Source organism: Sylvia atricapilla, chromosome 28, assembly GCF_009819655.1.
Source record: "Sylvia atricapilla isolate bSylAtr1 chromosome 28, bSylAtr1.pri, whole genome shotgun sequence".
NCBI lineage: Eukaryota > Metazoa > Chordata > Aves > Passeriformes > Sylviidae > Sylvia > Sylvia atricapilla.
Genome location: NC_089167.1, coordinates 2879034 through 2902847, shown reverse-complemented (window position 1 = coordinate 2902847; position 23814 = coordinate 2879034). Strand labels below are relative to the sequence as shown.

The window sequence follows — 23814 nt, the reverse complement described above, 5'->3', positions numbered from 1 at the left end:
CAGGCACGGTGCTGGGGGCTCTGGGGAGGCTGGGAGAAGGGAGGGAAAGTGAAGTCTTCAGCTGCAGAAGAGGGCTGGGGGAGTACAGATGTGGTGAAGCTGTAACATCACCACAGCAGAGCTGCCAGCACCATGATGGCTGCACCCACTCTGTGCTCCCCCTTTGGTGGCCACAGCAGGACTCACTCGGATCGTGCTGTTTCCAACTCCCTGTTCCCAATTCTCCCCTTCTCTGCTTTTCTGTATGCACAAGGATGCAGTGTCCTACATCCTGAGGATTGAGGGGAGGCCATACACCATCCACCTGCAGCAGCAGTGAGTTGGCCATGACCTTGCCCTCACTGGCAGTAGCTGCCCTGTTCCCTGGTGGCTGCAGGACCTGCCAGAAGCCTGAGAAGCTCTGGGTAATGGATGCTGTTGTAAGTACCTCACTTTGCGCCTCTCTCTCGTAGTGCCTTTTTATCTGATGATTTCCAGACTTACATGTCCAGCGAGCAGGGATCTTTGCACTCTGATTCTGCCCACATTGAGGTAACCTGGCCTTGCTTTGGGCTGTTCGTGCTCCAAGTGGCTCTGCCCAAGGCAGCTGCTGGGTGAGGGGACCTCCTTCCCAGCCATGAATGGGCTCCCTGTCCTCTCTCATGTCACAGGGAGGATGCCACTACTGGGGGTACATCGATGGCTTCCCCAGCTCGGCAGTGACCCTCAACACCTGCTCGGGGCTCAGGTAAAGCACCAGCCCTGTCCCTGTGCCACCCTCCCCGTGGCCACTTGCCAGGCCTTTGCCACAGGGGCCAGGGCTTCCCTGGCAGCCTGGCCTGCGGCAGCTGGTGCTGGGGCAGCTGTCCCAGTGCCCAGGGGCAAGCGGCTGGTGCCGGTGCCTTGGCAGGGGCTTGCTGCAGTTTGAGAACGTGAGTTACGGGATCCAGCCCCTGGGCTACTCCCCTGCCTCCCAGCACGTGTTGTACCGAGTGAGTGAGGAGCAGAAGGCAGCGGCTCCCCCAGCCCAGAGCCCCCCCGAGGGAGGGCAGGGCGGGCTGGCAGCCTGGGAGGTGTTGGACACAGCCCACGGGGATGATGAGGTGAGTGCTGCCTGTTCTCACAGCGCTGCGGGCGTCCCTGTCCTGTGAGGAGGGCTCTGGTTCTGCTGGAAGCTTTTGGCCAGACACTTGGACACAAGCTTTGAAGGGACACTCGAGAAGCACAGCCAACAGCAGCAGTGAGGCAGCCAGAGAATGCAGAATCTGTACTTTGAAGCCCATTTTCTCTTTTAGCCCCTCTCAGCCGCTGCACAGTCTCCCAAGTACCTCACAGTGTACGTGGTTTTGGACAAGGCTTTGGTAAGTCCACGCCAGCTCCTTTTTCCTTGCCTTTGCCTGACTTCTGTGAGCATGGAAATGGTAACAGTTCCCTCCTTTTACACGGATTTGTTTTCCGTTTTGAAAAGTTACACTTTCTGTAGGTTTTTTAGAAAAGAAGGGACATGAGTTTTAGCTCATGGCTCAGTGTTGGGAATAATTTCAGTGTTCCAACATTGTCCTGCTTCACCCTGGTAAACACCTTGTCCGCCCTTGTGTCCTTTTGGGTTATTTTTCAGTACAACTATATGGGATCAGACCCGAATACTGTGACACAGAAGATAATCCAGGCCTTCAATTTAATCAACAATGTGAGTTCTTAAGTCTGGTTTGTACTGCAGTGAGATGGGGGATGAAGGGGATGTTGATGTTAGCAGTGGCCACCTAGCTGCTTTGAGGTTTTAGGAGGTAAAAAATTCCATGTTTCCTGAGAAGGTTTTTCCTCTGGACATGTCAGTCTGCCACAAAAGAACATCTTTCTGGTGGGATGGCCGTGTCTTGTGCAGGTGCACAGATAAACAGGCCCTTTGCCTTAGGGCAGCCAAACCCCTGCACTTTGGGGACTCCTGGGTTGCTTCCCTCTCTGTGCAGCAGATCCCTGCTCTCACTATCCAATTCACCTGCTTTCTGTCACGTGCTTGTAATCAACTTCCAGTCCTTCTTTACTCCCCTGGTGGCCTCAAGGTTCACTTGTGTAATGAAAAGTTCTTCCCCAAACCCCCTAACACTCCTTATGAGGTTATTGGACTTTGGCTCAGGCCTCTTGCTGTATCTCTTCATTCTTTAGGTGTGTTCATTCTTTTTGGCTACAGATGTCATGGAGGCACTGACAGCAGCAATTCACTTTTATTTGCTGTGTGCAGAGTAGTGACTGCATGGAGGGAAGGTGCCAGAGATGTTTCCTCTCTCATACTTTCAGATGTTCAATCCCCTTAATGTCACCATTGTGCTGTCCTCCCTGGAGCTGTGGGCAGAGGGGGATAAAATATCGACAGCAGGGGACACAGATGACCTTCTACAGCGATTTTTACAGTGGAAACTGTTGTCTCTGGAGCCACAGGCACACAACATCGCTTCTCTCTTAGGGTAAGATAAAGGTTCATTAGTGTTAAAGGTTCTGTGGTAGCAATCAGTCAAACCAATGTAAATTGAAATAGAAAGGATTCTTTTGACAAATGCTTTTTTAAAAATCTGTAATATTCTTGAAGTATTTTTATCCAAGACATTCCTCCTGGCAATGCAGCAGCTGCAATGGTGCCATCCATCCCTTGCCCTCCACCCAGGCAAGGAAGGAGGTGGGAATGGTGGCAGTGCCCAGCACCAGGCAGACCCTGCCCCAGCTCCCCTGGGGACAGCAGAACAGTTGGGGACACCAAGGGGACTTGGGCTGTACAGACCCAGCACTCCCCAGGTACCACAGCGAGAGGGTGTCCCTGGGACCAGCAGTGACCACAGCTCTGTTCCAGGTACAGGGACCAAGGAGCACTCACGGGTGCAGCAGCTCCAGGAGAGGCATGTCAGAGAGCTGCTGCTGCCACGGTGGCCCTGGTATGGTGTCCCCTGTCCCCTGGCTGTCCCTCACCAGCCCCCACGGCTGTTACTCTGCCGTGGCAGCAGGAACAGGGATGGGTTGGGAGCCTGTGGGAGGATCTGTGTGCAGAGCAGGGATCTCAGCTGTGCCCTCTCCTCCCTCCAGTACCACGGGAACGTGACCCTGGAGTCCTTCTCCGTCCTCCTGGCGCAGGTGCTGGGCCACAGCCTGGGCATGAGCTCCGACGGCTCCCGAGGCTGCAGCTGCCCTGGGCGGGTCTGCATCATGAGCCCTGAGGCTCTGTGAGTGTCCCTGGGGCTGCTGTGTCCCTGTCCTGGGGCTGGGCCACGTCTGCTGGGGGATAGGGATGGTTGCGTGATGTTCCCTTGTCAGAGGTGTCCTCTGCAAGTGTCATTCCATTGCAAAAAGTGCAACGGATCAGACCCATGGAATCACTCGGGTTGGAAAAGGCTCCAGGACCATTGAGCCCAACCCTTGACCAGTCACCACCTTGTCAAACTGCACCAGAACACTGTCAGTCATTTCTTGAACACCTCCAGGGATGGGGATTCCACCACCTCCCTGACCACTATTTCAGTGAAGAAATACCTGGTTTTATTCCTCTAAGAAGAAAAAAAAAAATTAATTAAATAGCAATTTACTGCTTAATTTGACAAAAGAGACATTTGCTCTCTATAATGAGGGTACTTCAGAATGTTTTTCAATCTGTTAATAATGAGCTGTAGCTCAGGTGAATTAATAGACCCCTGTGCCATTGTCTGGGCCAGCCCCTGACCTGCAGAGCTTTGGGGGGAGAGAGTGGCGGCGGTGAACGTGTAACATATAAACTGATTAATTGCTCTATTTTAGCCATTTCAGTGGGGCAAAAGCCTTCAGTAACTGCAGCATCAGGGACTTTGAGACCTTCCTGAAGCAGGGCAGAGGCTCGTGTCTCTTTGGCAGCCCCCGGCTGTCCCGGCGGAGCGGCGCCGTGTGCGGTAACCGCGTGGTGGAGCCGGGCGAGCAGTGCGACTGCGGCACAGCACAGGTGGGGCCCGTGGCCACGGCTATAAATCCCTGCAGTTGTGCTGCTGGGGGAGTGGGGAGTAACAAACCCTGGAGACAGGAGCCCCACTGCAGCAGGGAGCAGCGCAGGGAGCCTCCTGCTGGGTTTGAGATTGTTTCTGTGCGGTATCGATCTGGTGGTGGCGGCTCGGCCCGTTTGGTTCTGCTCGATATTGCTCAAGTAATATGGGGAGAGGAGGAGGAGGAGAAGCTCGATGGTACAACAGAACCAAACAACATGGGTTTGTCCCCAGGAATGCCTGCAGGACAGGTGCTGCACTAACAAGTGCAGACTGAAGCCAAGAGCCAAATGTGCCTCCGGATTATGTTGTAGAAATTGTCAGGTAAGGCACATTTTTACCATTATCCCCAAATCATTATTTATTTTTGGACGAATAGTACGTTCCCGTGTTGAGTCCCCGGACTTGCTGTTGTACAACAGGAAAGTTTCCTGGGGTTGGGCTTCCCAGCTCAGCTCTTGGGAACCTCTGGGTGGGAATATTACTGGGAGACTGTCACAGGCAGCGTCACTCGTGTGTGGTCACCTGAGGGCCTCAAAGGGGGACCCTGAGGGAGGAGGGGTTGTGTGGCCTCGGGCTGGCAGGCTGCAGAGCTCCTCCTCCTCTCCAGCTGATGAAGAGGAACACCATGTGCCGCCCGGCCACCGATGCCCAGTGTGACCTGCCCGAGGTGTGCAGCGGCTCCTCTGCCACCTGTCCCCCGGATGAGTACGTGCAGGACGGGCAGGACTGCGGGCAGGGCACGGGATACTGCTACCGCGGGCGCTGCCAGTCCTCGGAGCTGCACTGCAAGCGGATCTACGGGAGAGGTAACGGGCTCTGCTCAGGGGCAGGGGTGGCCACAGCCGTCAGGATGCTCAGTTTGTACCTGAACGCTTCAATGCATCAGTCTCGGGTGAGAGCGGGGCACCTGGAGAGAAGGCACAGCTTCAGGAGAGCATTTCAAGCTTTGTTTTGGCTCTGGGTAACAGAGTTCCCCAGTGCTTCACGGATAACAACGGAAAAGAACAAAAAGCAATTTTCTGTGGGCAAACTCAATCAGAGAACTTCCCCATTTGCTACTCCCCTTGCTGATTTCTGAGGTTTAGGACTGCTGGGGGTTTGGGCACGGATAGGTATGTTTTCTTTAATCAAATAATGAAAAATGAAGTTATTAGATGCCATAATATGTCCCTTTGTGTTCCTTTGAACTGTACCAAATATTATCGCTAAACTGTAGATTCGAGGAATGCTCCCGTGGTGTGCTATGAGGAGATCAACGGCCAGAGGGACAGGTTTGGCCACTGCGGGTTCAGGAACAAACACAAGTACAGCATGTGTGCTTGGAGGTACGCTGGGGGGCACGGGCTCTGCTAAAATCCATGTTTAATTGGGATTGGACAGTGGAGAGAAGGGTCGAGACTCCAGTTTATGGTCAGATTTGTGAAGCAATAAATACCTCTGTGTGTGTGTGTGTGTTCCCCTCGATACGGTGTCTCTCCTTATGTCACAGCTCCTCCCTTGGACTTCCCAGTCCTGCTGATGTTTTCTCACCAGACCGTGCTGTGTAATGTGCCAGTGTTCATCGGGCAGTGTCAGTGTGTGTTTGACACACACCCTGTGCAAATTGGCTTTCCAGGGACCTCAGGTGTGGGAAGTTGGTCTGCACATACCCTTCCCTCAAGCCCTTCTTGTCAGGCACCGCTGCCGTGATTTACGCCCGAGTGCGGCAGCACTTGTGTGTCTCTCTGAACTACCTGCATGTGGCAGCATGGCTGGATCCACTTCTGGTTCCTCCGGGGACAAAGTGTGGCTCTGGAAGGGTAAGAAAATATTTTGCAATCATCTGAAACGACAGATAGAAACTGCAGATATTAACACGATCATAGAAACTTGTTGGTTGCAGCAGTGTGCTCGATATTTAGAAGCACTGTAAAAAGTTGCAAATGTTGCATTAAAGGTTTGGTGGGGTGTGAGCACTAAGCATGACCTGGCTCCAGGGCAGAACTGTGGCCTCTTTGTCTTTTAGTTTTTAAAATAGCGTGTTTTCCTTTCCCTTTGGGCCATAGCCTGATGTGGTGAGCGCTGTCTGGGTGAGGCAGTGCTGGGCTGGAGCTGCCATGCTTTTTCCCAGGTGTGTATAAACAACACGTGTCACCCCCTCTCGGTGCTGGGATCCAAGTGTGACAGCAAAGCAAACTGCCACGGCCACGGCGTGAGTCCCGCGGGGTGCTGGGCTGGTGGGGGCAGCCCTTGGGGAGGTCACTGCACATCTGTACGCCGTCCCCTGGCCCTTCCAGGTGTGCAACAACAAGGGCAGCTGCTCCTGCTACTCGGGCTGGCAGCCCCCGGACTGCGGGAGGAGGGCATCGCGCCGGTGGCGCCGCAAGACGACAGCGGCAGGTGAGTGCGGGAGCCGCAGGGCAGCTGGCAGCGCTGGCAGTGCCCCGTGCCCAGCCAGCCCGTGTCCTGCCAGGCCTGCAGCGAGCCCTGGACCATGGGGAGATGGCCTGGCTGGTGCTGGGCTCCAGCTTCATCCTGCTCGTCCTCACCGCGGCCCTGGGGCTCGTCCTGTGGCGGCAGCAGGTGCTGGGGCAGTGCCGCAGGGAGCAGCCGCCGGGCGCCGAGGGGTGAGTCCTGGGGGAGAGGGCTGCACTCTTCCCCTGGAGGGCTGAGGGGATCCCTGGGGAGGGATTCCTATGGGGACACTACCCAGGGCTGGGGTGACCTCAGGCTGAGGCACTCCCTGAGTCAAGTCAGGATCAAGGCACCACTTGTAGGTCCCCCCACAGCCAGAACATGGGCAGGGAGCTGGAACCAGACCTGGAGCAAAATCTGGAGGCAGACTCAGAGCTGCAGATAGATGTAAAGCTGGAGATGAAGACAGACACAGACCCGATGCCAGAGCCAGCTCTGGAGGAGCACCATGGGCACTAATTAAAGGTGTTGGGCAAAGCTGGTGTCAATGCCAGTGCCCCACAGTATTATACCTACATAGGTGTGGTTTTTGTCAGAGTTAACCCTGCTCTTGGGGCCACAGCTGCTGAGACTGTTCCTTTTTCTCTGTGGGCACATGGTGGTGGTTGGGATTTGCCCAGAGGTGAGGGCTGTGAAGCTGCCTGATGTTGGGGACTGACTGTTCAGCAGGGTGCTGAGGTGCTCCGGTGCCTCTGAACTGGACCTCTCCTGTGTGACTGTGGATGTGTGTGGCTCCTGGTCCCCCTTCTCAGAGCTGGTGTGTGGTGGCTGTGGTGCTGACTGTGAGAGTGTCACTTCTGTTTTGTATGTGAAACGTGTTTCCTGCGGTGCCCTTAGACCTGTGACCCACGGAGATGTCAATCCTGCTGTTTGGAGCCTGGCCCTTCCCTTCCCGTGCACTCACAGTGCCCCTGGGCCCAGCCCCTGTCTGCACAGGCAGCACTCACAGGGCTGTTCTTTCCCCAGAAAGCTGCTGTTTGGGAAGGCCCTGCTCAGAGCATCCTGCTGACCCCATCTTGGTGGTGGGAGCCCACTGGCAGCCCCAGTGACCCCCAGCACTATGAGGAACACAGCAGGATCCACTGTGTTTGGTGCATGTCTGGCCAGGTGCCAGCTTTGGCCACCTCCAGGCTGGGAGGCTGGCTCCTGCCTGCCACAATCAGGTCAGCAGCCCACTGCTCACAGGTTTGGCATTGCCAGGATGCTGGGGATCCCCAGTTGCAGAAGCAGTGTATCTGAGCTGCTGCCCCAGGCCCCCTCCCATCCCGCAGGAGCCTGGCAGCCCTTCAGGGTGGTCCTGAGAGGGGTCAGCCCACAGCCCCAGAGACAGGTCCCACAAAGCCTTCCCAAGGGTGGATGCCCACATGGGGACAGAGTTTAAGGTTTGCTCCACGACAAAGCCTTATCAGCAACCTTTAGCCGTGTTTGCTCAGCCCCTCTGGCCATTGGGCAGCCCGGCCCGACCCCCAGGACAAGGTACTGCTGCTGGCTCAGCACACAGGGCCAGGGGGTGGCCAGGCCAGAGCCACAGGCAGCAGCCAGCAATGGAGGCCAGCGAGGACACCGAGGAGCCCCCACTGCCTCTGGCACTGGCCAGGTTTCAGGTCTCCGAGGAGTTTGGCTTCCTGCTTCCCGATCCTCTGGTAGGAGCCGGCTCTGCCTCCCCATCCGCACGCCACGGAGGGCAGGCAGGAAAACAGAGGGGTTGGTGAGCAGCCTTCTGGGGGAGCTTTGATTTAGCATTTTGCTAAAACACTTTACAAAGAACAATGAGGAAGGCAGGTGCTCTTTTGGCACAGGCAGTTTCATAGGACAAGCCCCTACCCTTTAAAATGACAGCACAGAGGAGAGGTGAAGGAGCTCTGCCAATTTACACACTGGCCTTGGCTCTACAGGATTTTGGGGTGCCCAGGAAGGGCAGATCTGCTGTGCCCAAAGTGGGGCTGTTTATTACTGGCCTGGCTCCACAGTGGGAGTGGGTGGGGATGGACAGATTGTCCTCATCCATGAATTTGTGACCACACAGGCTCATCTTACAGGAGGGGGAGCCAGACACAAGCCATCAGCAGTGGTGTGCGAGGCTGGGTGGGTGCTGGGAGCCCGGGCACATTCACAGCCCTCCCTCTGCCTCTTTTCACCAAGACGGAGCTGCCAGAGCCCTACAGCCCCTGGATGGACATCGCCCATGAACTGCCCCAGCTGATCATGAGCCACCAGCTCCGCTCACGTGTTCACCAGGTATGGTGTTCTCCTTCCTGCCTCCAGAGCTCTCTCAAACCTCGGTCTGACACAGCAGCGTCTAAAACGTGCAAAAAGCAACCCAGCAGCATGGATGTGTGTGCTGAGCCAGGACTGACACCAGGTGACAGCAAAGTCTTAACACTGGCACAGGAATAACTAGATCCAAGTGCTCAGCAGCCAGCAAGGGCTGGAGCAGGGCCCGTCCAGGTGTCACAAGAGCCATGTCTCATCCCAGCCACGCTCCCTGCCAAAGGAGCATCAGCTTCCAGTCAGGCTCGACCTTTGGGCACACACAGGGATCAGCTGCTCCCTTGGGCATCCCGGCACCAGGAGGAGGGATTCCTTTTTGAGGAAAGCCCCATGGATAACTCACAAACCAGTAACAGTGCAGCAGGAGCAAATCCTGCAGAGTGAGTGGGAAGGAAGGCTTAAAGGCAGGGGACAAGCCCTAGGAGGGTTCCCCTGGCTGGTGGGACAGGGAGCCTTGGCATTGCTGGCTCTGCTCCTGGCTCCCAAGGGTTTCCCTGGCAGATGCCACAGCTGAGCACCCAGCACCTCCGAGGACGTGAGCAGCTGCACTTGGCACACCTGGCACTCAGCTTCATCACCATGGGCTACATCTGGCAGGAGGGCGAGGAGGGCACCGTGCAGGTAAAGGCAAGGTAAAGCAGGTTTACCTGCTCCTTGGGGCCTGGGAGCTGGTGCTGCTCCCTTGGACCTTATCCCATGGGAGCAAAGCCCCTTTCCTGTGGCTGCAGGAGCGTGCCCCCTCCTGTCTGGCTGCTGCCTGCAGACAGGCACCTTTCTGCAGCCTGACACCATCCTCCTCTTCCCCTGTGCTTTGTGCCACTCAGGTCCTGCCCCGAAATCTCGCTGTCCCCTACTGGGAGGTGTCACAGGCCCTGGGCCTCCCACCCATCCTCAGCCATGCAGATTTTGTGTTGGCCAACTGGAGGAGGAAGGACCCCCACGGGTAAACGGGCAAATGCCAGCGGATGGAGCGCGGTTCTCCCTGCGGTTGGGCAGCAGTGGTGAGCAGGTGTTGGGGACAGACTGTCCCCAAACTGCTCCAAAACCCTTTGACTCCCACCTTGGCTGGGGTCGGCCTCATGGGTGTGGACAGGACTGCTGTGGGGACATGGGGGTCTCTGGGAGCAGCCCCTGGGGACAGCTCCTCTGTTCCCTGCAGAACACAGACCATCACTAGAACAATTTATAATAACTCTCTCTCTTTCTCTCTCTCTCTCTCCTGTTCTTGTGCATTTGTTGGCCATAACTGAAATGCCTTCAGGCCTCTGGAAATTGAGTAAGTAGTTAATGCTCATTTATTTTCTAACAGTGTTGATTTTGTTTGGATTGGCTCAGCTCTCCAGCACTTCTTGGGCTGAACCTCTCTTGATGTGTGCACACAAGAACAGTGTTTGTCACACAAGTGCCACTGTGATGACAGCAAAGGGACTGTGGCAGAGCCACTGGCTGCCCTGGCTGCAGAGACACAGTGGCCACAGGGCAGGGGGAGGGCATGGGGAGCATGGCAGAGCCCCTAAACCAGAGCAATCCTGCTCTCCTTTCACTCTGTGCCACCTCCTCTCTGCACAGGGGGCAGGTAAGAGGCTCTGGAGCCTGGGGTGGTTTTGTTCCAAGGGCTCCGTGGGTCCCACAGTGAGTAGGGAAATCCTGAGCTACCACCCCCAATCCTTGGCCCCTTTGTGTAGGAACCTGGACACAATCATCACACTGCCTGGGGGAGAGAGCCTGCGGGGCTTCATCCTTGTCACCCTGCTTGTTGAGAAGGCAGCTGTGCCTGGCATTAAGGTGGGTACTGCTGTGTGTCAGGGCTCTTTGCTTTCCTGCACTGCAAAGTGCTGAGGTGCACCCACAAGGTGTTCCTGTCCCCTGAGCCTGGCCTGGGGAAGGGGCAGAGCTGGCCTGGGTGGCAGCAAATGTCCAGAGCCACTGTACACAGACATCCTTGCCCTTTGTGACTCCCTCCTCCTCTCACAGGCGATCAGCCAGGCCCTTGGGGCCATCCTGCAGGGTGATGGGGACACCCTGCACAGAGCCCTGGAGGAGCTGGCAGGGGCCATCGAGGCCATGAGCACGGCACTGAGGAGGATGCACGGTGAGAGCATGGTGCCTGGGCATGCTGCAGCTCAGCACACACACTGCTGTGACTGCCCATCACCTCTGATCCGGTTCACTTCCTCCTAGACTATGTGGATCCAGAAGTCTTCTACTCCGTGATCCGGATCTTTCTCTCTGGGTAAGTGCAGCCTGTTCCCTTCAGAGCCACTGTGCTGGCAGCTCCCAGGGCTGGGGGGAGCTGGGAATCTGCAGGGAAGGGGCAGCCTAGATGGGATATGGAGTTCCCCAGGGTAGGAACCAGCATTGTGTCTGGCAGTGATGCTCCCTGGAGCATCATGATCCTGTCCCTCAGGAATTCCTAGGCACTGGATCAGTTGGGCATGGACTGTGGCCAAGGGCTGGGGTCTGCTCCCTCCAGCTTCTCTCCATCCCACTCTTCAGCTCAGCCCTGACAACAGCCAAAACTGTGCACAAGTGAATCTTTCCTGCTCTTGGCTGAACAGTTTTGACAGAAGAGGAATTTCTCTTTACTTCCACACTGTGTACACAGCTGCCAAGCTGAGTGGAGGCTCTTCCCACTGCGAGTTAAGGAAACACCCGTAAAAATCCTCTTGCTGCTGCTCTGTTACAATTCTGTAACAGAGAAAAAAAAAGAAAATCCCACCCAGTACTGAAAACACCGTTTGGGCAAGGCAGAGGAGGGCCCCAAGAGCCCAGCATGGCTCATTCACCATCCCTCAGCATCCCCATGGGGCTGCAGCCCAGGCTTCTCAGGGGGTTCTATTTTTATTTCTCTCCATCATATCTCAGCATTCCCAAGTAGAAGGCTCCATGCATCGTGATTAAATTTCTCTCATTTTTTATCCAAGCTGACCTTGTCTCGATGGCCATCAGCTTGGAAAAACAAGCCTTGCAAATTCCCTTCTAAGAACTTCCCGCTAGTAGAGGTTACTATAAATACAATCCTGGGACAACTAAAAATATTCTGGTATTCTGGATAATGAATCTATTTTCTCTGCAGTTTGTGTAAAATCTGTTCCTGTAGCCCAACAGACGCTGCAGGCAGCACTAAAAGCCCCATGGAATGGTGCATTCTGCTAAAAGTCAACAGATATTTTTGTGCCAGGCATTTTATCTCCCTGAAATCGTAACTTCTGTCTCCATTTGGGTGTGAGCACTTCTCCATTTCAGCACAAGGGGGGCTGCCAGGGTCTGACTTCAGGGGGTGTGTGGGAGGCACCAGCTCTGCTGGCTCCTGACCTGCCCAGGACCAGCAGCTTCAGAGGGAGGAAATCCCAGCCTTGACTCGTTATCTGCAGAGATAAATTAGAGGCAGGCTGGCCTGGCCTCTATTTATCTTTTAAATGCCTTTAAAAAAAGACTTCACCTTGAGTAACTAGAACAAACGAAAATCCAAGCTTCAGGGGCTCAGAGCTGAGTGTTTGGGTGACTACCTGCTTCTCCAAACAGCCACTGGCACCCAAGGAATTGATGTAAAGTGCCACTATTGCCCAGACAAGTGTCCCCTCCCCTCCTGCATACCTAAGGCAGCTCTGCTTACAGAAACCTTCCTGAACTGGAGCAGGAGGTGTAGCCAGGCAGGGCAATGTGTCCCAGCACCATGCCACAGGGTGCTCACCAGGGCATGGAGATCCCAGAGAACGCTCTTCTGGCAAAGGAAAACTGAGGATTTATCTTTACACCCACGGCCTCATTGCGTGCTTTGGCACAGTATTTGACTTCCAAGCTTATCTCCTGTTTGAGGAAAGCTGACAGGGCTGAGTTGGAGGAGGAGATCCACGGGCTGGGCCAGGAAAGTTTTGCTCAATCTTGCCAGCCCAAGGTCCCTTCTCACAGGCCCATGGCCGCTGCCTGACTGCCGTGTCTCCTGCCCAGCTGGAAGGACAACCCTGCCATGCCCCACGGGCTGGTCTACGAGGGCGTGTCCCCGGAGCCGCTGGCGTTCTCGGGGGGCAGCGCGGCGCAGAGCACGGTGCTGCACGCCTTCGACGAGCTCCTGGGCATCTGCCACCGGCAGGACACTGGTGAGTGATGAGCTTTTCCTTTTCCAGAGCAAAGGAGGGGCTGGGGAAGAGCCACAGCGATGACTGTGCCAGCTCTGTCAGGCAGGAGGACACGGGCCCATCTCATCCTTGCACAGCCTGGCTGGGACCAGGCTCTGCCCAGTTCCAGGGTTATAAATGTGGCTCTGGCAGGTGCTCCCTCACTGTAATAAATTCACAGAAGCACACATTTGGCCTCTTGCATGTCAGCTTTTTGCTGAGGTTCTCTATGGGCCCAGAGATGAGGGAGCAGAGGTTGCAGGCATCCTGCCAGTGAGAGGCCGTTCATAAAGCTTCATGTTAGTCCAGCCCACAACAGAAATATTTACCAGAAATTAGCAAAACCACTTTACTAGAAAAAAAAAAAACCCAACCCAAAAGGCTGGGAGCAGGGCTAAACCCTGCCTTTTAGGGATAGCACCAGCCCTAACGGAGCACTGACCTAATATGGGTTTTCTTTCTCACTTAGTTGGAAGCAGAGCAGAGGAGGCTGTGCAGGCTGTCAGGGGTCCCTGCAAACTGCCCCAGCACCACAGCTCCAGGCCAGCTTCTCTCCTAGACAAGCTCGGGGCCTTTAATCCACTTATTCCTTCCTTTGCTGGTGTCTTACAGCTGCCTTCCTGCACAGGATGAGGGACTACATGCCCCCGGCGCACAGAGCCTTTGTGGAGCGGATCCGCGGCGCCGCGTCCCTGAAGCAGCACGTTCTGTGCTCGGGGGACGCGCGGCTCCGCCTCGCCTTCAATCGCTGCGTGTCGGCGCTGACGGACTTCAGGTCCTACCACATCACCATTGTCACCAAGTACATCGCCACTGCGGCCGCCAAAGCCAGGGCCAGGCGGGCAGAGGCGGGGGCCAGACCCGCCCCGTCTGCCCTGGAGGATAAAGGAACCGGCGGCTCGCACATCTTCACCTTCCTCAAAAGCATCAGGGACACCACCAGGGAGGGGATGCTCAGTGCCTGACTCCCCCGAGGGTTGCCCAAGGCGCTTCGGTGTCTGTCTGCAACGCACAAGCCAAGATCCAAACCCTCGCATCGGCAGCAGCCTTTCCCCCTGTGCCCTGGGGACACGAGGAATCCCCAGGGGCTGTTCAGAGAGAACTGTGCTGCTGCCTCCCGCACAGGCACACGGCGAGCTCAGCATCCTCCCCCGGCCCCGGGAGGGCACAGTGTCCTCCTGTGGCACTGAATGGGCGCATTGTCCCCGGCCCCAGGGAGGAGCTGTGTCCCTCCGAGCCCCGCTTCTTGCCCGCGGGGGCCGCACTCGCACAGGCACGGGTGGGTTCCACGGGACAATTCCCCCCGTGGGGCCGGGCCCTGTGTCCGTCACCACCTCGCAGCGCTTCTCCATCAGCAGGTGGCGGAAGAAAACCGCGTTTGGCTGCTCCCCGAGCACAGGAGCGGAGCAGGGCTGGGGAGATGGACACGGGTGGGAGTGGCGGGTGGAGGGCAAAATAAAGTCAAAGCAGTGTGAATCTTGTTTTGATGCAGATAACACCCGGGTCTGTTGGCAAATTTCTCATCCAGGTAGAGCTAAAGGCCTGGCTACAGCACGACTCTGACGGGGAGGAGGGCATCCCCTAACATATATTAAACAAAAAGAAGAATCCTGGAACGACACGTGTCTCTTAGATAACTGCACAAAGATATGTTGAAGCACATAAGAAGCCGGCTGTAAGTATAGTAATAACACTTCACTAATAACGCCTATTAGAAAATCAGTAAATTTACATCATGTAATCAATATTATCAGCACTATCGTAGGGGGTTAAGATAATACTTTTCTACACGGTTATGTGTTTATGACGTTAAAATGAAACAAGGAAGCCGAGCCGCACACCCATCGGGATCAGAGTGTTACCGGGGCTCTGCACCGGCCCCCGAACACCCCGGGAGAAACACGGAGGGGAAAAACAACACAGAAACCCTCTAAAGACCGCATGTAGCAAAAGGGGAGAAAATACCGAAAACAAATACAGAAAAGGCACACAGCGCTTGTGCTCCCACCTCCTGCCGATGCAGGGGCCCGGCCCCTGCAGAGCTCCCGGCTGGAAAGTGAGACCAGGAGGGATCGGCAATGGAACTGAGAGCTCCAGGAGGGAATGGGATAAGAACTGTGAGCTCCGGGAGGGATCGGCACTGGAACTTTGAGCTCTAGGAGGGAATGGGATAAGAGCTGTGAGCTCCGGGAGGGAGCCGCCGGGGCTGTGGGGAAGCCCGGGAGGAAACGGCATCGGAACCTTCAGCTCTGGGGAGGAGTCGTGTCACAGGAAATGCTGTCCGCTTCCTGCCGCTCTGCAGAGCTCCCGCGCTCCGTATGGAGCTCCGAACCGACCAGTGCCCCGGGGTTATTTGGACAATAGAACTCACCCGAGCGGAGCTACCGGGGCCACCGCCCGCCACCGCCCGTCACCGCGGCCACTTGTGCAGTGGGAGCCGCCCTCCCCGCCGCGCCGCCCGGGGACACTGTTTCCCACCGGAGCCATTTTGCAGAGGCGCATGCCCACAGTTCCGGCGTCTCCACGTGGTTTAGGCAGAACAGTTCCAAAGTGGCTATAATAGATTTAAACAGTCTTTTCAACAGGAAAAACCGAATCGAAAGGCAATTCTTCCATCGTTCGTGGGTAGAGGGAACAGAAACTGACCTACAGACACAGGAAATAGTGACCAAGAGGTCTCTGACAGCGGCGGGGGCTTTTGCCGCAGCAGCTGTGGTCCCTTCAGCAGCTTGTCGTTTTTTAAACATTTCTAATAAAATACCATGTAGGTGACGATTTTGTTCCTGCCCACAAAATATCTCCTACCCACAAAAAACCGCCCCAACCCGTACCCTTTCGATAGAAAAGGCATTTTGTACATCTCCTCTGACTTTGTTGTCTACGCTGTAGCAATAAAGTTCACGTTTTCCTTTTCTCCTGTTTTATCCCATTTGCGGCTGTTTCCCCCTTTTCTGAACTCTCACTCTGCCCGATACCCCGCGCCCTTTGTGCGTAGTTTCGCGAGTGTGACGCTCCGCGGCGCGAATTTTTCACGTCGTATTTTGCACGATTTTTTTTTCCTTTTTTTGCTGTCTCCCGAAATTCTCCATCCCCATTCTACGCGGCTTGCGTCGTTGTACTTCCACGTCGGATTATGTAAACGTCGCATTATTTTCACGTCGTATTATGTAAACGTCGTGTTATTTCTACGTCGTATTATTTTCCGCTCGGGTCCTGCTCCCTGCCCGGTTCTTGTCTTTGTGTATTTTGTGTATTTTGTGCCGTCCCGGGGCCGGCTGCAGCCGGAGCCTTCCCTACTTTGTGTATTCGCTGCTTGAACTTCATTTCGCTGCGGGCTGTTCACTCGTGACTTTGTGTATTCCGTCTCCCGAGCCCCGTCTCGGCTTGGCTCGAGTCCTTTTTCCAATTCAGGTATTGGAATAAGTCAGCCGAGACTCCGTTTTCTTCATGCGGGAAAAGTCAATTCTTTATTCAGATCATTTATTTGATACAGTTTTCACAGACCTCGTGAAACACCCATCGGCTGGGAGTTTTCTTACTACTTTATTTATTGGTCAGAGGGTGATTTGTGTGTCCATGCTAAGATTCAGGTTGTTTACATTTTTCCTTTATGAGTTCTCACAGAACAGATCTCACTGTTCACACCAGTGCACTTATTTTTCCACCCAAGGACAGGAGCTTGTGTTTCAATACCACGACTGTTTCCCTATGGGAACCTGCAAATCGTTGAACTACACTTAGATGACAGGCTGATTATTAATTTCATAGAGCAGGCCTGATTTTATGAGGCATTTCTTTGGTAATTCTTCTACCTGTCACAACAGGGGGCAGCACGGGAAAATATTCCTGCCAAAGCCCTGATCCTCCCCAGCTACTGGGAGCAGGGTAAAACCAGCCTGGTGCCAGGGCCAGCCCCATGCAAAGGCTCCTCTGAGGAGCTGCTCCCCATGGCACTGCCCGGCCCCAGGTGCAGCCCTGGGCTCAACTGGCACCACCCACCTGGGCTGAGTGGGCAGAGCCCTGTGCCAAGAACAACACTAAAGCTTTATTTTTATAATGCCAGGTGCCCGTGGTGCCCTTTCTAGCGAGTCAGCGCGCTCAGATTCCTTGGAATTGGCATCTTTAGGGAGATGGGGCCATATGGCTTCTGTTTTGCCTCCCCAGGTTTTGCTGGCGCAGCCAGCACAGGCAGGATTCACACCCAGTCAGTGTCTTGGTGCAAAAATAGCCTCTTCTGCACTGCCAGAAGAGAGTCAAGGTCCTTTGAAATGAGACGTTGTTCCCATAAGGGCAAAAACAAGCTCAGCACACTGTAGCTTGAATTATTAAACTCTTGCTAAATTGTATTTTGTGCTCTTTTTTTTGACTATAGCCCTGAAACTGGGGCTTCAGAGATGACTTCAGTAAACAACCCACGGGAACGTGTCAGCACCTTTAAATCTTTGCCTGGCAGCGCTCCTTCCACTTGAGCTTCATTTCTGAATAGCTGCTGCATATTTCATGTAGGAAATATTTCATCTCGATGATTGTCTTGGTCTATTACATTTCAGACCATTTCAGGAAAACAGCAAACTTGGACCAGGGGAGAAAACACTCCATCTAAATGAGAAACGCAGCCAGGACTGGAGGGAGCTGGGGCAGGCTGGCCCTGCAGGGGACAGGGGCTCCTCTATTAGAGATTTATGTGCTGTAAATGCCCAAACCCCGCTGGGCAGCAGCGATGCTGGTGCCAGGAAGGGCCACAGCAGGTGGAGTTTTCTTCATTCTGCCAACTCCCTTCCCTCCCCGTGCCTCCGGGGTCAGGAGCAGGTCCTTAGGGGCAAGGAGGATGGATTTGTGTCACCTCAGAAGAGAAAAGAGGGGATGGGAAATCAGAGAGGTGTCGGAGGGCTCTGGAGAGCCAAGGGCTTTCCCAGCACTGGAGGGCACACTCCCCTTCTTTTGGTGATCAAGGAAGGTGCCGAAGAAACTGCAGAGAAGGAGTCAGCCCACTGTGTTCCCAGACCAGCAAACTGCACAGCACAGGCTCCCCGTGCCTGAGTTCACATTACCAGATGCTCTGTTGCAGCCAGCTCGCTAACAATCAGCTGCAGCTCCCTTAGAAGTGAATTCCAGGAGGATCCTGCCACTCTGAAAGCACCCAGTGAGCCACAGTAAGGCCTTTCCTCTGTGCTCTCCTGGCAGGCTGAGACAGCTGCTCCAGGAGAGCTTTGATTTCTCTGTTTTCAAACCACTGCTGTCTAACACTGATCACAAGACACAGACATCTAAGGTCTCAGGTGCATTCTGACTGGAAGCACGTGGCATTTTAATAATTTATGCCTGTGCCTAAAAATGGCACTTTGTTTTTGAGGATAACCATGTGCTTGGCATCCATGCTGCATCCCGCCAGTGGGAACTGTGCTGCCACAGGCTGCCAACCTGAGGCCCCACTCTGTCCTGAAGGGTTTGTTTTGGCTGGCACTGGGGGAGCCCAGAATGTGTGGGGTGAGTCCAGCCACAGCCACCCATCACCTCTCCTGAGCAGCAATGTCCAGGATCTGCTGCTCTCTGTCAGACCCTAACTGTGACATCCTGAGCACTGGAACAGGAAGGGTTAAGGCCGTTTCTGCAGCTCTGTAACAGAATTATTGTTATTTCAGCAAGAGAAAAGCAGCAAAAGAGCAGAGTTCCCCCCCTCTTTCAGAGGTGCTGCCCCCCAGACCTCAGTTCCCCATACATCTCCACAGTGAGGCTGCACAGTTTGCCCAGGATGCACGGGACTGAGAATGGGATTTTGCACCAACTCCCTGAGCCCAGCACTATCTGCTGGGTCAGCTGGGACTGACACCTGCCAGGCAGTGGATGGAAAAACAGAAGAGATGTCACAGCCCTTGTCCACATCCAGAGCAGCAGCTCCAGCCCCAAATCGGTGCCACCCAGGCAGAAACCTCCCTTATCTCTGAGGCCAGGCCCTGTCCCTGCAGCACTGAGGCACATGTTTCCATTGTGGAGCTGCCACTCAGAGCTGCCCAGCAGCCCAACAGCTCTTCCAGCCACATTTTGGAGTGTCCACCTGACTCCTGACTGCTTGCTTTTGTTAAGCAGAGATTTTCCCCATGATATCCCATGGTCAGACCTGTGTGATGGAGAAGCCTGGTGCACGCCCAAGGTGGCAGGAGGAGGCACACCTGGGCACACCTTTGATGTGCCAAGCCTCACCAGCCCTGGGACCAACCCACAGGAGGTGGCCAGCCCTGCCTGCCAGGCTCCCTGGGCCGTGCCCAGCCCGTCATCCCACCCACACTCTTGGCTCACACTTTCCATCCTTCTCAATCGTTTTGGCCTCCGGATCCCTCCTTGCCGTGCCCGGGTCTCACCCAGGTCACCATCCACTGAGACAAATCTGTGCAAAAGTTCCTGAGCTGCCCGTGGGCCCTGGCAGCCCTTTCCTGGGGCTGGGCTTCCAGCCCTCTCCACAGGAATTCCCACAGCCCCCAGGCAGACTCAGCCAAGAGCTTTGCTGCTTTTGCCCCTGTGAATATTTGAAATCGAACAGGAATACAAACATTTGGATTCTAGACGCTTCCCAATTCCAGCCTTATTTATCATACTTGGCTCTGCTCCTGGAGCTGGGGCCAGAAGAGGCTCTGAATGATTTAAGTGATTTAACATGCTCTGCATAGATCAATCTCACTCTCCCCTCCAGCCACAGGTTTCCCTTTGTGGTTTGCTGCACACTTATTATATCCATCAATATCTAAGTAATTAAAATCCCCCATTATCTGGGTCCTGGCTGCCTTTCAAACCCCTCATAAACTATAAACACGTTCATGATCAACCTCCCTAAAGTGTCTGGGAGTTTGCAGCCCCACCTCAGGGTCCCCAGGCTGTTGTTACCTTGTGAAGATCCCATTGGAGCCACAGGCAATTCTACTCTGAGCCATGGTTGCTGTTCCTCTCCCTGTGTTCCTGGTCTGTGCCAGGATTGCTCATTTCTATCCCCACTCACTGTGGAGTGGAGAACTCAACTCCTGCTTCACTTGTGCTGCTGCAGCAGAGCTTTGGACCTGTGAGCACCCAGGGGCTCCTGGGCTCCCAAATTTTGCCCTGCTGCAGAAGCAATTGCTGTACCTTGGAAAGGCAGCAAGTCCCCAATGCTGTCACCCCTGTGGCACAAATGTCCCTGCACTGTGATCAGAGACCATCCCAGGGCTCTTCTGGGGGGACACTTCCTTGTCACCTGGTCGGGCTCTGTTCCTGCACGCCTCGGCCACAAGTCTCTAAGCAATTCATCAGTAACACCAGGTTTGCCTTGTAATCCCCCGTTGGGAGGGATGTGAGAGCACAGAAAATAATTTCCTTCACCTTCTTTCTGGTGCTGCCACTTGCCCCAGACGTGAGGCTGTGCCCGGAGCACCGTGTCCCTCTCAGCTTGGCACAAGGAGAGGCTTATCTGTACCTGGGGAAGGGCTCACCTCTGCAGAGTGACTGCAGGCCAGATATGATTACAGGCCGTGACTCAAGCCAAAAAGTGCTACTTGCAGCATGGGGGAGGAGAGAGGAGCTGCTAAATTACACCTAATATGGAGAGGGATTGAGGAACAGATGGAGAAGCCACCACTGCTAAGAGGAGGACATAGAGCTGGGAGATGGTCAAGTCTTCATTATCAGATAAAGGATACCCGGAGGGACCTTTGGGAAGGGGTTTTATTTCCCTAAAATCCTTGGTGCCTGGCCAGTGTTTGGAAAACCTTGCACTATTACAGCTGTTGGTAAATAAAGAAACCAACCAGAGACCCAAACACTGGCACTAGAATAAAAACAGCTTATTATGGGGCAAACGAAGGGTGGGAACAAGATAACAGACAGGTCCTGACAAAGGTCTCACCATTTCTCTGCTGGGTGCCCAGTCAGGCTGGGAGCAGGGTTTAACCAGTGCCTGCATGGTGGCACGTCACTGGTGCCACACAGACGATGTGCCATGGCCTCCTGAACGCCTGTTTGCCAAGTTAGTCACCACAGCTCACAGTTGCTAGACCTGGTAAACAAGGGCAAACAGAGATACTGATGTCCCAGGAGGAACAGTGAACCCGTGAGGCAATCACTACCCGGCATCTGAGGAGCTCTAGTCAATCCTATTTCTTAGAAAAGAGAAAAAAAAAAAAAAGGAAAAAAGAAAAGGCGCTGCTATTATTGCAGTAAGAGGCTGTGTCATGCTGGGCTCTGCAGCTAAATATATTTGGTGTTTACTGTAAGCAAGGACAGTGGGAAGCCTTCCGAAACGGCACGGGGGCTGCTCCCGTTTTTTTTCAGCTATCAATCACGCCTGGCTTGAGCCATTTTTATCCTGACACAAATGGAAAATATTTTCCTGGTTTAATTTTCTACTGATCAAAGATACTTCCTCAAGAAACAGGAGCCCCACAGCCCCGGGGGGGTGGAAGAAGTCCCCGAGGAAACTATTTGCCTGAGGGGACGTGGGACACAGCTCACGTGCAGTGGGACTCCCCATGAGCAGATGGGGCACATCAGGACACCATCCCTGAGAGTCAGGACACAGCCCCACAAGTCAGGACACCATCCCATCAGCCCAGGGGCAGTTGGCCAGGTTATTATTCCTTTCCCTTCCCCAATTAATCTGCCAAACAAGAAGCTTACTGTTTACCACGTGCCTGCCAGACACAGTGCTGGGAGCACCTTGACACTCCCCCACGGTGTGGGATCCCCTTCATTGCGTCAGAATCCTCTTCTTTCCCAGCTGCTGCCGTGATGAGAGAGGCCTGCAGAGGGGCAGGCTTTTGGGGTCAGCTATCTGTTTACTTTCTCTGTCAGATTTTCCTAAACAGCATTAGAAAATGCTCCTTCCACAAAGCTCAACGTGGCCGGAACTGACTCAGCACAGAGGGTCCTGGACATGAGCTCACTGGCCTCAGCAACTTGACGTCACACTCAGCACTGTTTACTGACACACCACATATTTTATTCCTATTTGTGCCCATCAGAGTGGTGACAGCAGGGCTCTCCATGTGTCCCCTGACCCTGCAACCCCTTGGCTCCTTCAGCCTCACACAGAATCCTGTGATGGCAGATTCTCTCCACAAGGCAGACACAAAGTCAAATCAGATTTACTTCTCCCAGGCAGATGCCAACAACACCAGAGCACAAACTGCTGGCTGGGCTTCTGCTTCGACCCCAAACCACTGAGGGCTCAGAGCCACACTGGGAGCCACCAGAGCCCAGACTCGCCATCAGCATTTTGCTGCTCAGCCAGACCCTGCCAGAGGGACTGCAAAGCACGGCTTGCTATACACACAGCATCACCCTCTCCCCTTCCCTCCCCTCCCACACAGAACTAAAATCTACTGGCAGCTATAACTGGTTTTTGTCTGAACTGGTGCATAAATAACCCAACAGACAGCCTGAAGCCCCCGCACACTGACACCTGACAGCGAGTCAAGGGCACATCTCGAGAACAAAGACAAGGCTCCCATGTAAATAAGGCATCAGTCACTGAGGCTGTAACTGGGATTGTGGGGAAACATCTAGAAGGCATTGCTGCCAGAGTTAATACATCTGAGAGCAGGGGCTGTCAGCAGCCTGCAACTCAGTGTCGAGGTCACAGCACTTGGGCTGGTGGCTCTGACTGGGGTCAGGACACAAGGGGAAGCACTCTGTGCTATCCAGAGCAGGTCTGTGCTCCACAGATGATTCAGGCCTCGTGGGAGCCTGTCTGCTCCAGTTCTGCCCAGCTCAGACCTGCTCTGCTCTGGCGCCTCAAACTGCCAGCCTTGCCTGTCTCAGAGATAGGCTTTACAGCCCTGCTGCTGCTCTTTGAGCAGGGCTGACGTGTGCAGCTGATGGCAGTTTTCTGAAGAAAACAACCTTCAAAGTTCAGTTACCTGCCATAACCCACAAGCAGCTGGGGTGGCCCTGGGGACAGCCAGAGCCCAGGCACAAACCTGTGTGACACTCACGGAGCAGCTCTCACTCCCTACAGCAGCAGGGGCACAGCCAGCCCCAGCTGAACTGGGGAGGATCTGCAGCAGGGCCTCAGCAGGCAGAAAGTTCCCCCAAATATCCAGATGCAGCCAGCAGCTCCCATGGCGCAGGCACGGCCACAGGGATGGGAAAGGGATCACAGAAATCGCTTTTCTAGCAGCTACAGAGTGAAGTTCCCGGGCCACCAGAGACACTGGTAGGAGCCAAACACCATCTGTTCTCTCCCAGGAACTCTTTTGTTAGTGGAGAGATGAGCTACAAGGCTGACAACTCCGCAGTGCCAAGCTCATCTCCCAAACGATCAGCACGGCGTTGACTCCCTGATAAATCTCCACGGATGCAGCTTTGCTGTTTCCCTCCTTCCCTTCCCTTCCCTTCCCGGTTTTCTTCTCCCAGTGTTACTCAGCTACACCTCCGCAAACCTCAGCTTTTCCTCTCCAAAACACAGCCAGGTCAGGAGCTCCCTCTGCCACGTGCCACTTTGCTTTGGCACAAAACTAAGGAACTGAAAACTAAATTCTGCACAAGAAACCTGTCCCGCTGAGCCTGGCTTAGCTCTTTCAACATGAAGCCAGCGTTTCCCAGCCTGGACCCACTTGCAAGAGGCCACTCAGACAGACGCACGAGTTTAGCTTTTGGTGTCCCTTTGCCTAGCCCAGGATCTCCTCTGCACCACAGCCCTCCCCAGGTAGCCGGTCACCCTGAGCACGTCCCAGAGTGGCACTGCCACCGCCCTGTGTCACCCTCAGCACCGCTCCCGTCCCTCTCCGCCGGCCCGTGACCCGGTGCTGGCTCTGGAGCGCGGCCACGGGGGCAGCGCAGCCCCCCAAAGCCGGAGCAGCACAAAGGCACGTCCTGTCTGCCACTTCTCCTGGAGCAGAGGAAGCGGCTCCAGGGAGATTAGAGCCCCGCGGCTCGGGGCACCGCGGCGCCGCTCCGTGTGTCCGTGCGCTGGGGACACGCGGCCCGGGCGGCGACAATGACCCGAGCCAGCCCTCGGCCCAGCCCCACGG

At 54.9% G+C, this 23814-nt stretch overlaps 2 protein-coding genes across 2 annotated transcripts; both read left to right on the top strand.

The window, feature by feature from the left end:
- Nucleotides 1–244: 244 nt before the first annotated feature.
- Nucleotides 245–6589, top strand: ADAM32 (ADAM metallopeptidase domain 32). The gene is given in 17 exon segments (XM_066337095.1): nucleotides 245–315; nucleotides 453–531; nucleotides 651–727; nucleotides 890–1054; nucleotides 1235–1340; nucleotides 1598–1669; nucleotides 2278–2444; nucleotides 2825–2906; nucleotides 3055–3191; nucleotides 3760–3937; nucleotides 4209–4298; nucleotides 4585–4783; nucleotides 5194–5302; nucleotides 5593–5776; nucleotides 6088–6168; nucleotides 6254–6356; nucleotides 6430–6589. Coding segments are annotated over 17 exon segments (2058 nt in total). The 3' UTR covers nucleotides 6588–6589.
- Nucleotides 6590–7957: 1368 nt separating this feature from the next.
- Nucleotides 7958–13801, top strand: LOC136372659 (indoleamine 2,3-dioxygenase 2-like). Its single transcript, XM_066337384.1, has 10 exons — nucleotides 7958–8074; nucleotides 8574–8669; nucleotides 9204–9323; nucleotides 9527–9645; nucleotides 9964–9978; nucleotides 10388–10487; nucleotides 10677–10794; nucleotides 10884–10935; nucleotides 12654–12802; nucleotides 13433–13801. Exons 1-10 carry the CDS (start codon nucleotides 7976–7978, stop codon nucleotides 13783–13785), a joined length of 1221 nt encoding a protein of 406 aa, XP_066193481.1. The 5' UTR covers nucleotides 7958–7975; the 3' UTR covers nucleotides 13786–13801.
- Nucleotides 13802–23814: the final 10013 nt, after the last annotated feature.